The sequence below is a fragment of the Ostrea edulis genome, chromosome 7, assembly GCF_947568905.1.
Source record: "Ostrea edulis chromosome 7, xbOstEdul1.1, whole genome shotgun sequence".
Taxonomy (NCBI): Eukaryota; Metazoa; Mollusca; class Bivalvia; order Ostreida; family Ostreidae; genus Ostrea; species Ostrea edulis.
The window spans coordinates 30,196,828-30,212,257 of NC_079170.1; the positions used below are offsets into that span (position 1 = coordinate 30,196,828).

At 35.2% G+C, this 15,430-nt stretch overlaps 1 protein-coding gene across 1 annotated transcript; it reads left to right on the forward strand.

The window, feature by feature from the left end:
- The first annotated feature begins 1,283 nt into the window (after window positions 1-1,283).
- On the forward strand, window positions 1,284-13,576 carry LOC130046567 (ankyrin repeat domain-containing protein 29-like). Its single transcript, XM_056143994.1, has 3 exons — window positions 1,284-1,507; window positions 2,594-2,675; window positions 8,700-13,576. Exon 3 carries the CDS (start codon window positions 10,234-10,236, stop codon window positions 11,584-11,586), a length of 1,353 nt encoding a protein of 450 aa, XP_055999969.1. The 5' UTR covers window positions 1,284-1,507; window positions 2,594-2,675; window positions 8,700-10,233; the 3' UTR covers window positions 11,587-13,576.
- Window positions 13,577-15,430: the final 1,854 nt, after the last annotated feature.

The following is a 15,430-nucleotide window of genomic DNA, read 5'->3' on the forward strand; positions in this document are numbered from 1 at the left end:
AAGGTGGGTTTTTTTAAAACTCAAAAGACTATGAATTGAAAGGATTTAACTAACCCTATTTCATCAAAGATATTGCCTATATCTATACCCCTTGAGATGTTTTCCAAATTTAAGATTTCTAACACAAATAGTAAAGACTTGAAACTTACTCAAATGTTGTAAATTTATGGAATTTGTTGATATATTTTCCCCAAAAGACCACTGATTCTTTAAAAAGTTGCATTCGAATTGGGCCTAGATTTTTCATAAAAATTAATTTTTTTTATTTTATGTAGTAAATAAAATTCCTCTGAAGATATATTTCTTTCATGCGCAAAGTTTAATTTGATAACGATTTTTGCAAAAACCTATGACATCACACGAGGATCGATTAACCTTAAGTGCGTACAGGTACTTATTTCCATGCTGCTAGAATTAAAATTTTTAAAATTTCTATTCGTTGATCATTTAATGTAATTATTGATTAGTGATGCTTATATTGTGTTTACGCCCCTTGACAAAATATAGACAGATGTGCACAAAAAACTCGCAATTAGATAAAAAAAAAGTGAAGTATGCGAAAAACGTCGACACAAATCACATATCACATAATACTGAAGCTTATTTTTTTCAATTTCATATTTTAGCTTGAATTTTTGTTACTCTTCCCCAACAATGCAAGAACATTGGACCTATTCTGATCCCGTAGTTAAATTATGAACTTAAAGACATTCAAACAGACCTATGCACTAAACTCGATAACGAAAACAAATCTGCTATCCACGATGAATTAAATTATATCAAGGGCTTATTGATTGATTGATTTCGCCCACACTCAACCATTTTACAGTCATCTGGTGGCGTCCAGTTTTTATTGATGGAAGAGAGAACCCAGATACAATATACCTGGGACGAGACCACCGACCTTCCGAAAGTAAACTGTGAAACTTTCTCACTTACCGGCTATCAAGGGCTGGTGTAACCTGTCGACAGGGAATGGTCAATCCTCCTAGACACCTGATACCACATCTGGTATATCAAGGGGTCCGTGGCTGCCCAAATCTCTATTTTCTTTTGCTTAAAGGAGTTATGAGATTGATCACTGTTCGTTATCTTCACCTTTCATCAATCAACGTCCGTTTCACAATTTCACATGCATCATAAATGTTCACAAACATGCTTAGCTTGATGGCTGCTATAAATACTGCAGAACTGCATTTCTTATTTTTTGTATTTATATATGAATATTACCCTTGATACATTAACCATACAACTGCAATATATTGTATGTTTTAATAGGAATCTATGCAATCTACCAACACCAACAAACGGATGGGGAAAACAGGTTGACCAACACGACACTTTACTGTCAGACGACATAGAGAGAATCAGGATCTTGCGAAATGAAGTTTACAGCCACACAGCTCAATCAGAAATGTCTGATGCAGAATTTAAAAGTATATGGATCAAATTCGAAGAAATTTCTATTCGAATGGAAACACATATGCCAGGAAATAGCTATAGAACAGTACCTATCTTTTATGCATTTCCGGAACTTAATTTTTGTTAGAATACTAACAACATAATCATGCCGGGTGATTTTGTTTATTTGAGGTTCATTTTGGGTTAAAATGAGAACTGTTAGATTGTTTATCTCTGGCATGGTTGAATATCAACAAAATTGATGATGTTCAATTATTACATTAAGAAAAGAACTGCTATGGTCGTGAAACAAAAAGTTTAGATATCATAAAGAAAATAGAAGTAACAAAAATAAAAACACTGATCATATATATATTTGTAATGGAATAATAGTATTAAAGTAAACACCAAGTATATTAATTGACAATACCAACTTCAACTTCAGCTTTGCCCTTTGTTAACGACATGAAATAATCATATTTTTCATAAATTCATCTTGACAGTTTCTTCAAAAAGGGTAACTGGGTACTGATTGCAACATGGCTCCTCGTCAACAGTTTGAGAGAGTCGGTTTCATTTATATATGTTGCTGTGAACTGTAAACTAGCAACATAACTTAATGAGAAACGGGGTGACTTCAGCTTCCTTTAACTTTGTTACAATATCCCATTATCACCTTCAGGTTATGTTGATGTCTCGTAACTGATTCGATACGCAAGAGCTTGTTTTTTTGTGATCAATTTTTTAAATCGAGACCAACCGTTGTAAAATAAGTTTATGTTATAGGGATTTTAGCCATCTCGATCAAACTATTGATGAAGAGCCATGTTGCACTCAGTAACCAATTACCCTATTTTGGCATTCCGCCAATTTAATGGCATTATTATGATCTTATTTTGCAAGTAAAACCTGTTGTTAGGACGTGTGTCATGCAAATTGTTAAAAAGTTCTTTACATAGTGATTTTGACTACGGATTATTCCTTTTATCTTATCAAAATATAGGACTCACGGCGGGTATGACCGGTCAATAGGGGATATTTACTTTTCCTAATCACCTGACCCAACCTCTGATGTGCCCAGGGGTTCATGTTTGTACCACTAGTCTTTATGTGATTTATTGTATGAGATTGATCGATGTTCGTTATCTTCGCTTTTTCATATCAGTTTCTGAACATTTTCTTTACATTGTAGAAACTACAAGACCTAAAATGCTGTTACCTAGACAAAGAGTTGGAGAGACTGTATTATACTCTTAGAGATTCACAGAACAGAGGTATTCAGCATTTATCAAATAATACAATTATTACTATTAGCAAAGGACATTTGTAACCTCAAATAGTAGTAAGCTAATTTCAATACACGCATACTTGTAGACATAAAACGTCTCCTGTTACAAATTCGCGATACACGGGTCGTGGATGATATTCCTTCCGAATCATGCCACCAGTTCCTTTAGCTCGAATGTGCACACAAAGTAATATATGCCGTCAACATAAGCAACATTCTTCGTCATAAGAGTTCCGTCGCGTATTCCAACTTATTTCAAGTTCATGTCTACACCCTATATTTCCTACAAATATACTTCTACTATTGCATCGAATCTTTTAAATTATGAACAAACTTTGCAGTGCCTAGATATAGACCATGTTATACTTAAGGTAGTGTTTGCATAGGTCACTGAAAATTAATAAAACTGATTTTTTATTTTCTTTTTTAATATAATTTGTAGTTGACAGTAGTTGTAACTCATTATGAAAGTATCATATATGATTTTCACGGGAATCGTGATGCTAAGGTTGTCATAGTAACCCATCTTTTCGACTTTCCGTAATAAATGGTACATGTGTTTCAGATGGTGTTTAAAATTGAAAAAAGAATAAGTGATACAAAGTTTATATCAAATTGAAGTTAAAGTTTTATCTAATATATATTTTGCATTAAGATATCTATTTACTTTTCATAGGAAATACATGTAGTAGCACGGCTGCTTATGAGCAATTTTGCTATTTTTAGAAAACAACTATTTACCAAAGCAGACATATTTTCACCCCCTGAGAAATAAATGACCAATGATTTTTATTTTTATATATGTTATAACATATGTGAATAGCACTGTTTCTTGAAAGTATCAATATTAGTTTTCAGGTTAGCTATGACGCTGAGCACTATAGTACACCCCTCCCCCCGCTTTCCATATATAAATGCTGCAGGTGAAAATATAGATAAATATGTATCTTAAATGTATTTTTTAAACTCGTATTAAAACTATTAAAATGTTTTTATGTTTATTATTGAATTTATACCACATAGAATGATCGTACTGTTCCTTTGGAGATGTATTTGTTACTTTCTGTTTGAAAGTACTAATATATTCATGCTCTGTAAATGTATGTTGAAAACGCAGGAAATATAACGCAGCCGATGTAAACTGTGCTTTGTGACGTCGTATTACCAGTAAAGTGTTTTTTTTCCTTTCAAACCAAGCGACTTTGTTACTTTTGATATTATAAGAATGAACTGAACTAATTGAAAAAGAGATATCAACAGCAAGTGCTAATATTTCTTAAATAATTTTCCCTCAAAATCACGCGTTTACGAAACCCGTGTTTCCTCAGCCAAACGGTTTCCCTTGGATATTATATATCCTGCATTTTAGATTATGTGCACTAACACTGTATACATGTCATGAAATTTATAACATTATATTATTATGAATTTAATAGACCTAGTGGTTTGAAAATTAGATTTACATTTTTAAGACTGAAAATTAACAGGGGAAGGGTTATATTGAGACTTAAACTATGACTATTATTTAAAAGATGATAAAAATGTAAGGAATTTTTCATTTGTATTTTAATTTCACCTGTATATTTCTAAACATGTTTTCACTTTACCCTGCGTCAGGTTATATCTGACAAGTCTTTGTTTACATCGTCTGTTGTTACTGATGCGCTTGGCGCGATGTATTACGGAATCGGAAACGATAATAGTCTCTCGTTAGATACTATATGAATATACCAAGTGATGTCTTGTAATCACTACCTTAATCCACCTACGTGTTTTTGTTCTGTTCTTTGTCTTCTTTCAAATATAGTCCAGATGGACTTGGCATTACTCTTGATGTTGATATAGTAGAAAATGGGGGCCTCAAATCACTTATTTTAAAATGTTCCAAATACAGAGCAGGTCGGTCAATCAATTGGTGACAGGACTCCATTTCTATTATGAATTTTGTCGTAGAATATGCCCGACGATGGGCTAAATATGAAACAAAAAACTTAATACATTCTTAGAATGGATTAAAAGTGTGAAAGGAATATCAAAATCCCGCATTAGACACATCAAAACAAAAGTATGTGCCATCTATTCTTCTGTGTTTAGTCAACCAGAAGTAATAAAATAATTCAATAGGTTACATGAGGAATATGTTTTGGTTCCAGCTGACACAGCTTGTAACAACATTGTGTTTGTTTCTAAGGCTGATTATTACAACTGTCTTTAAACGAATTTTGCGTTAATTACCCTTTGTTAACCGTAATTGTCCTTCAACTGCGCTTTCAAAAGATGAAATTCTTCAAAACTATTCTTAAATTTTACACACGTTTAATATCGCATTCAATGGGTCGGATGGATATGAGTTACCGTACAAATACTGGATTCCTAACCTTCATATAAACCCTTACAAACAAAGATACATCGCTGGATCCAGTAAGTGTTCTATCAAGCCTCTATCCTTGCTCCTCACGAAAATATTAATAGCTGTGAGAGAAGAACCTTAAAACGTACTGTGCGACTACAGATGCCAAAAGGGGTGCAAATCAAACAAAGATTCTAAAAAATTCTAGCGAACTTTAAATTGCAAAAAGCTTTACTCAAATCAACAATACCAGCTCATATGACTTTTCAATACTTTACACGACCATCACCCACGATAAATTAAAGACTTTGCTTTTTAATTTTATAGACAGTTGCTTCAACAAATATGGAAAACGGAAATATTCGTATCTAGTAATTAGTCATCCAAAAACTACCTTGTTAAACACCACTCTGATTCCACGCACAAGTACTCTGAAGCTGGAATTTTAGATAACAATTGCCATTCATATATCGATTCGATGTATGCCGGTGAACTGGATATAAGACATCACAAAGTCATCCACTTATGCTCGTGATCATTGCCTTTCAATGCTAACTTTCATACGATCTACCATAACACTCCTACATGAAGACATTCTTCTTTAGATTTCAGAACGTTGAAGAAACCGGTATCTGCCTTATCATGACGCCTTTTGAAGACATCTTTAGCATTTTTATCATTTAGAATAGTGAATCAAATTGTTTTTGAAAGCGGTGCTGTATCGACGATATCAACAAACCAAACATGATATTGTACCGATGTCGATAAGTACCGCTCTAGTAACCACATACCTTTGTTGACGATTTTGTGTCAATATAGAATCACGATCGTTTTCTTAAGTTAGTGTTAGAACTGAAATAGGAATTATTTTTTCTTCCTGTCAATATCGTCCATATCGACGATATCGTATAGACATCGTATTATGATCGTTTTTATAATGGTTGTGTATTAACTAAAAGAGGATTGATTTATCTTCCTGAGGATATTGTCGATATCGACGATATAGTGTTGACATCAAATCACGATCGTTTTGCTTAACACAGTTTTAAAACTGAAATAGAAAGGATTTCTCTTTCTGTCGATATTGAGTCATGATCGTTTTGCTTAACGTAGTTTTTACATTATGCTGTATAGACAAGACTTTCGCATTCAAGATAAAAAATGTCGATATAGACGATATCGACAGTGTAGATAAACTAAATGCTGTGTATATTAAGACTATTTATTCAAACACATTCGAAATAGAAATTGTCGATGTCGATACGATATCGTTCTGAGAATGTTGATATCAACGATATTGACATCGCATGCAGATATTATGCTGTGTATACCGAGACTTTTAATTCAAACGCATTCAAAATAAAAATTGTCGATACCGATACAATATCGTTGCGTGAATTTCTATATGGACGATATCTACATGTACATCGTTAACAGACACGGCGATATCGACTTGATATCAATTTGATATCGTCGATATCGAAATCGGATTAGATCTTGGACATTTATAATCAATTTGTATAGAAACAGCTTTCTATGACGTCAAAAAGGAGAGTCTTTGATTATCATAAGGAATAGTAGTGGAAATGGTTGAACAGTAGTAAATTTTGATGGTATTGATTATGAAAAGTTCCATGATTATAGATTTACTATGAGTTCATATTTGATTTACATCAATTCTTGCATATGTTGTGGCACAATACGTTTGAAGTTTCTACTTCAGAGCTGTCACTATTTTCCTGAGGAGTGGCTGAGCACTTTTTAAATTCTGCAATCAAAATATGAAGATAACGAACAGAGATCAATCTCATAACTTCTACAAGGAATACAAAATTAAAAGTACAGCAAATACGGTAAAACGGACCCCTTCATATACCAGATGTGGGATCAGGTGCCTAGGACGAGTAAGCATCCTCTGTTCACCGATAGCACCCGTCATGAGTCTAATATCTTGATTATATAAACGGAGTAATCCGTAGTCAATATCAGTCTGCTAAGAACGGCCTACATTAGTTGGACATGATTTATTCAATGACAGGTTGTATTGGTATATTAGATCGTAATGACGGTGATAAAATTTGCAAAATGCTGACTTTCAACGAGAGCAGGTGGTAATGAGATAATACTACATAAATACAGAGAGCTGACGATGGAGAACCTGAAGACATCCCGTTTGACATCAATTTTATTTGCTAGTTTCCCGTCAACACCTATGTTTTATGAAATATCTAAGAATGAAGCAGTTTTGGAAGACTGTTGTAACTTTTATTTCAAATCAACTGAGATATATAGAATCGACATATGAATGAAAATGATTATTGCTAATAAATAAAACAATGCATCTAAAGGTCAAGTTGAAAGTCACAGCAAGATACTGTTTCTTCTCACGTAGATGCTTGTGAGTAAGAATATAAAAACTTGATAATGGGGCACAGGTCATATCCATGTATATATGAGTAGTTCAAAAATCCTTACAAACATAGAGACATTGTTCGATCCAGGAATTGTTCTCCATAGCCACTATGATGCTGATAATAATGTCTAAGTTTAAAAAACTAGTTTGTCTTGTATTCCATTCATGAACACAATTCATGGCCATGGAAATTCCGACAGACTGTTGAAAGACCTGATCACCAAAGTATACGAAGATATTGTCAATGAGGAACTCTAGTGTATTTTTTATTTCAACTTCAGAATAATTGTGCGTGGAATCAGTGTGGTGTTTAACAAAGTAATGTTTACGATGACTGATCACAAGATATGCTTTCCACGTTTGTTGAAGAAGCAACTCTCTATGATTTCAAAATGTATAGTCTTTAATTCATCGTGAGGAATGGTCACCTAAAGTGTTGAAAAGTTATACGTTTCGATGTTGTTGATCTGAGAAAAGTTTTGCGATTTCAAGTTAGCTAAAAGTTTGTTAGAAATTTTGAGAATCCACATTTGATTTACACCACTTCTGGTATATTTAGTCGCACAGTAAGTTTGCAGTTTCTCCCTCACAGCTGTTACTATTTTCATGAGGAGCAAAGATAGGGGCTTGATAGACCACTTACTGGATCCAGCGATATTCTTTGTTCGTAAGGGTTTTTATGTAGTTTACGAATCCAGTATGAGCAAGGTAACTCATATTCATTCGACTCACTGACTACTAATACCAAGTGAGTCTAAACCTGAAGCATAGTTTTGCAGAATTTCAGATTTTAATACTCCTCTTATACATCTTGTTCATTGTTACAAAGTGTCAAGGTCATCCTCCTCATATTCATCACATCGTTTGGCATAATCTTGGACGTAATCCATGATAGAAACAAAGTTTTGTCGTCATTTGAAAAAAAATGGTTATATCTGAATTTTAGACCATTTAAAACGATCAAGATATTTCAGGTCGTCTTTTTTTTGGTCAAAGAGAACACTCTTGTTCATGTGTATGTTAGGGTGCATCTCGTTAATTCTAAGCAATCTTCCTTCACTTTCTCGTTTTATAGTAAAACCAAAAGAATTATGAATGTATCATTTTCTTGATTTCACCCCTGTAGTCGTGAAGTTCATAGAACATTTCCAAGATCTTTCAACCATTGAAAATCTCATTGTGGGCAAAACTAAAATATTAGCTATTACATCGATGTTCTTATCAGAAAAATAATTTTATATTTTTAGAATCTGTTGTCAAACACGTCCTAGATATCTGGAGAAAAGAAAATGAAAAGTTTGTTGTCACAAGAGCATGCAAACAAGTGGAAGATAAACTGAGAAATTCAACGCATATTACTGTGGTTGGAAACATGGGGAGTGGAAAGACTAGCATTGTAAACCATATCGCATTAATTTACGAGCAGATGGGTTGGCAAGTATATCCGATTGATGAGGCAAGAGAAATCAAAGAGTGTGTGAACTTGAGAGATAACATGCAAATGATATTTATTTTCAATGACCCAATAGGAAAGCAGTCTTTAGATGAAATTGCCTACTATTATTGGAACAGGTTAGAGGATTTCTTGAAAATGTGTTTTGATTCCGAGAAACTAAGCATAAAACTGTCAACTACCTGTAGACGCTGTGTAATCCGTGACAAACGTGTCCAGTGTCTCTTGAACAAGCCAAACTCTGTTATCGACGTCGACGATGAGCACACTAGGATGACAGAAGAAGAGAAGCAGGAAATTTTGAGCAACTATACCGGAGATCACTTCAGTAAAGAGGAAATGCAAAGCGTGCTAGCTTATGACACAGCATTCCCTCTACTATGTCGCTTATATGGGGAAAAACATAACTTTCATGCTAAAGGTGTAGAATTCTTCAAATTTCCTGAAGAAAGTGTAATGAAAGAGATAGAATATTACATGCGTCTTGACAAAATGAAGTTCCTAGCTTTAGTCATGTTAGTAGTGTGTAGTAACAATTTTCGTATAAGTTTTTTTGCAGATTCCACAAGATATATCCATACATTTGAGAATGCATGTGATATGTGTTGTATGTCTAGGGAAATCCCTAGGGGACTCCTGTTGGAAACCTTTGAATCATTGGAAGGATCTTTCGTAAAGAGAGTTCGAAACAAGTATCATTTCATCCACGACTTTGTCATGGACATCACCACATTATTACTTGGAAAAGCTCACCCGAAGGAAATTCTTCTCTACTGCCATAGTGCTTTTATCAGGAAAAAAATTCATATCTTAGGAAAACCCAGTGATTTCGAAAAACCTGATCATATTATCTATCTTGAGAAACGACACATTAATTATCTAGTGGACCGTTTTTTGTTAGAGCTGACAGGAAAAAATGTCATGGATGTGGTGCTGAGTCCTAGTCTGAGAAACGAGGAAGTAATTCACTGTTTCATTTCAAAACTGGAAACATACTCCTCAGATGCATTATTTGGAAAACTGGTATTGACGCAGTTGGATATGTCAAAATTAATGGAATATGACGATAGCAACAATGAGTGCTTTACAAAACTTGCTCTCATTGCAACAGCAGGTTTTACATCATCGTTCCTTTTACTGCTTTTATACAATCATGACAAAATTTGCAGCTATATTTTAGGGAGAATGTCCTCCTTTTCAGAAGCGACGGACCATCTGGTTTCACAATCAATATTTCCAATTGTGTGTGCGAATGGAAATATGACATTAGTACAACAGATTTTGTCTATAATCGGCAATGATGTAGTGCATCAAACCTGGGGAAAAACATGAAGATATGCTCGATACATATTGCATCTGTCTTTAACAACATTGGTATTCTTCTGTTTCTCTTAGATCAAATGCATGTGAATGTCAATGTGAAATCAGAGAGAGGCTTCACTGCCCTTTTTCTTGCAGCATCCAGTAAACACGTTGATGAAGCTGCTGTTCAGAGAGGGCAAACATTAAATTCTGTATCAGTTTTACTAGAACGCGGTGCGGACGTAAATACAGATTCATTTTCTGGTGCCACTGCCGTTTACATGGCAGCACAGCACGGTCACTGCAATATCTTACGAATTTTAGTCAGAAACGGAGCTAATCTGAATTCGACAAGATTAAAAGGAGGTGATAGCCCCTTACATACTGCAACACAAAGTGGCTATGCTGATGTAATGGAAATGCTGCTAGACAATGACTCTGAAGTAGATATGCGCACTGTTTCTGGGACAACACCTCTATTTATTGCAGCGCAAGAGTGTGATAGCAAAATAGTAGAACTTTTATTGAGATATTCGGCAAACGTGAACATTTGCAGAAACGACGGTGTCAGTCCATTAGCAGTAGCGGCTTCAAAGGGAAAATCTGAAGTTGCAAAGCTGTTATTGTACAAAAAAGCTGATGTTGATGTTTGTTCAAGATCTGGCATTTCGCCCCTGTTCATTGCAGCACAAGAGGGATACAGTGATATTGTAGCATTATTGCTCAACTGTGGAGCACATATTAACTCAAAAACAGAAAATGGTGTAACTCCTCTTTTTGCAGCATGTATGAAAGGTAATTATAAATCTGTAGAAGAACTTTTGAAAAAACATGCAAATGTGAATTTGTGTGAGAAAACAGGAACTTTTCCTCTGTTTGTAGCCTGTGAAAAGGGATTTAGTGATATTGTGGATCTTTTAATTAAGAAAAATGCAAGGGTGAACTTATGTGAGTCAGTTAACAATCGAAGTCCTTTATTTATTGCTTCAGCAAGAGGGCATTATCCAGTGATTGAAAAACTGTTAAAGGCTAAAGCTGATGTAAACAAATGCAATAACGATGGCGAAAGTCCACTTTTTAAAGCGGCAACAATAGGTGATCCACAAATAGTGAAGTGTTTGCTCGAAAATCATGCGGATATAAATCTTCAGAACAGTGATGGAATGCCTCCTTTGCATATCGCTGCACACTTTGGATACAAGGGCATTGTGCAATTACTTCTAAAACATGGAGCTAACCCAAAAATCATTGCTCTGAACGGGAAGAATGCATATGATATAGCACGGACACAAATGCATTTTGATATCGCTGAAATAGTTGCCTCCGGTATTCAAACGTTGAAACATGATAGGAAAAAGAGAGATTGTGAGATTCTATAGACATATATACAAACTCATGTTTTCAGTATTTCCAATATGGAATACATGACTAAAACCTATGCAAATACATGAAAGGAATGTTTAGTTATACCTTCAACGAGTTCTATCCGTTAAGGATAAAATGACTTTCCATCAGAATCACCTTGTGTCAACATCATTTTTCCACATTTTTTTGAGTAGTTTATCGATAACTTTGAAAAAATGTATCTTGAAAAAAAAACCACTTACTTTACTCGAAATTTACTTTTCAGATTGTTTCAGAGATGAACAGTCTTGTAACGTACAATATATATATAGTGATATTTTTGCATTATTCAATATGCTGATAGAGTGCACTGATTGATATGGAAATATTACGCCATATGAAATATAGAATGGAAGCAACCATTTTCCAGTTTTATTTTCAGAAATCGTTACCAATTTTGTCATTAAATAAACATATTTCTTCCTTCATATAAAGGTACAAGCCCGGTACTCCCTCTACCGGTGCTTTGAAATTTAACTTTCTTCCATCATACGAATTCACTACGAAAATTACATCAATATCATATATGTAATATAAGAGCTGCATATTCTTGCCACTTGTGATTGACTAACTTTATACCGGATGATATTTCGTCATGTGAATCACTCAGGAGTTCAATTGTTATTGCTGTTGTCCGTCATCGTTCGCTGTCCGCATTGCGTCTCTGTAACTACATGGTCATTATTCCTGCTTCATGTTCAGGAGTAATTAAGATGTTCAGGTTTTGATCTCTCACTCCCTAGACCAAAGAGGCACACTGACCTTGAAATTCATAATTTAAGTTAAATGTCCCATAACTTTGAGGACAAATGCACCTGGGCTAGGAGTAAGCTTTAAGGTCAGGGCTAAATGAGTGTGGTGAAATGTAAGATATACTGTACATACGGTTATGAAAAGATGTCGATGTTTAAATATTAAAATGTGAAAATAATGTGCCCAAAGGTATGATATTTGTAACTTTGTATTTATCCATGTAGTATACAAAGCGATGTATAATACAGGCACGTATAATCAGAGGGGCGTTACACTTTATTCTAATAACGTATGTTTTCTGTTATTGACTTATGCAGATTAATATATATTTAGTAACCTTTTAGTAATAGTGTAATAAAATGTAAGTCATAGTAATGGAAGTTATGAATTAAATCCATGTATAGAACAACACATCCCCACGATTTAAGAAATCCAAGTTTGTGAAAAGTTGACGTATTACAAGTCGCAAGGCACTACATCCACCTGCTTCAGGATTTAAGAAATGGGAGTTTGGGAAAACATTAGATATAATGGGTTGTGCTTCACACCCAACCTAGGCCCCTGCAATCAGGATTTTAAAAACATATTTGTTTTCGATTTTTGTAAGTGGCTTTTAGACAGTCTTCTCTGGCTGTCCCCGAAAACCCCCCCAACAAGTTGTGCCAGTAATAAAATCACTAAATAGATAACATAGGGTGGAATTTTGAATGTCCGGTCGGGCTCGGGATCCTTTGGTATTGTACGTGCTGCTCTGTGTTGTTTGTTATTCAAAACTTGTGAAAGAATGTCAAATCTTGTTATAGAGATGGTTGTATTTCTTAAGATTTTTTTCACTTTTTGATCTGGTTGACTTTAAGTCACATTCATATGGTCGTCTTACTGATATTTGTAATATTGCACATTTAGATTTTTATAATTCAAAAAATGAAATATATTTTTTAAGTAATATTTATTGTTATTATTATTATTTTTATTTTATTCATTTATAAAGCTCAAATTTACCTATAGTTTATATGCGCTGTACAATGTTTGTGCTAATAATCATTGATAGTATACTAATAAAAGACCTGCTGAAAACACTGTAATATTAGCTGAATCTGCAAAAAAAAAAAAAGTCCAACTTTTTTAATGCATCGTTTTTGTATTGTTAGACTTGAAATTTGATGCTCAATGCCGAGAAAATCAAAGTTGTCTTTGTTTGTAGGAATCATAATTTAGACAATATTACTACCTATAGATACAGGTTGAGATAGCTTGAGTGTAGGTCGACTAGACGGTTGTTATGAGTCAACGTGACCAGTTCTATTGGACGATCGGGTTAGTTATCCCAGCATGGTGTGTGTACCATGCCCTAGAGCCCGCATAAATAACGGGATGGTACCTCGGGGAACACTATTTACAATAGTCTTACTAATAATGGCGGAGGGGAACATACTAGAAGTGATATTAATGACCAACCTCAGTCCCCCAGCATGTGCCGATCCGCACACGCGGAATTTTTCCCGGACCCCTTGTCACAAGTACATTTTCCAGGATCATTCAAGTGCTATTGCGTCACAGTTGTCAGGGTTCCAGTAGAGTTTTGTGCCCGTGGGGCATATGGGCAATGCAGACAGGGGGATATGTTTTGGACTTTCATCTGTCAGACAGGTAATGAAACATTATAGCATGTAAAAGTCGAGATATCCATTGGTTAGGCATATCCATACAGATGGTTGTAGGGCTGATGGTAGGGATGACATCGACTTGTTTAGTCAGTGTTTGTTGATTGGTCCGTTTCTAGAAACTGGGGCTCAAAACAGGTAGCAGAAATTGTTCCGAAAACCCATCGAGTGTTCCGCTTTGAATGGGCAAACCAGCAGTGTGGAACGCCGGTGTTATAGAACCAGACTTCGCCCATAGTGAGACTTCCCCCGGAAGTCTGGCTCTAGAGTGAGCCTTCCCCCGGGTAGTCTCGCTCTAGAGTGAGTCTTCCCCCAGCAGAATTGCTCTAGAATAAACCTTACCCCCAAGGGGGGAAGACTCACTCTAGAGCCATAACACCCTCTTGAAGTCTCGCTCTAGAGGGACACCCCCGCTTTCATTCCCCTGTACAAACTATGAAATAAATTTTAGTTTATCGCACAGGGAATTTCCTACCTATATAACCTCTCTACCTACCTACCTACCTACCTGAAGTTGTACAAGTTTAAAAGCATAAACGATATTTGTGCGCAGATGAGAAGAAACGTAAATTCGAAATTTCCTCATTTCATTTTTCAAACTTCTAAAACTAACCAAGGCATAGGTATTGTGAGAGTCAAGGTGCAAGGTATATGGGTCAAACAAAATGACTTATCAATTCCAATGTGTTTTATTCACCATTTTCTTCTCTTGAGTTTAAAGAACGATTTAAGGAGTTATGTTACACCAGAGAAATTGATATGGATGAAAAGTGGAGGATTTGTACATGTATAACAATATTTTGAATTTGTAAACTTTCAAATTTACTATATTTAGTCAAAAATGTAGTTTTAGTAGAAAGCAATCTGAGAAAAATTTAAAACCCATTCTGGACTCGAACACACGATCTACAGTTCAACAGTTGACGTGCTTTTTTCTCTCTTTTATTGCAGTCGACATGCTAACCTACTGAGCTACTCGGGTAGGTGAGCCTTTTTAAATGATTAGACAAATATTGCCGATATTTATATTTGCATCCATATTTTGAAAGGAAGTCAGCCATTATGACGATGTAGAGTACTTCCTTAAGCAAAATCATTTAATGCCCTGCTGAAAAAAGGGTCTTTGTATCTAAACAATCTCCAAAAAATTATAGTGGTTTACCAGGAATAAATGAAGGGGGAAGTCCTACTATGGGGGGGGGGAGTCTGACTCTACAACTAGTGATAGAGTAGGATCTTCCCCAGGGGGAAGGATCGATCTAGAACCAGGCTTTCGGGGGAAGGCTCACTCTAGAGCCAGGCTTCCAGGGGGAAGTCTCATTATGCGGGACGGCTCACTCTACAACACCGGCACATAGAGGTTGCAAGAACTCCAGTCTGGTATCAAAAGGATGACCAGTTC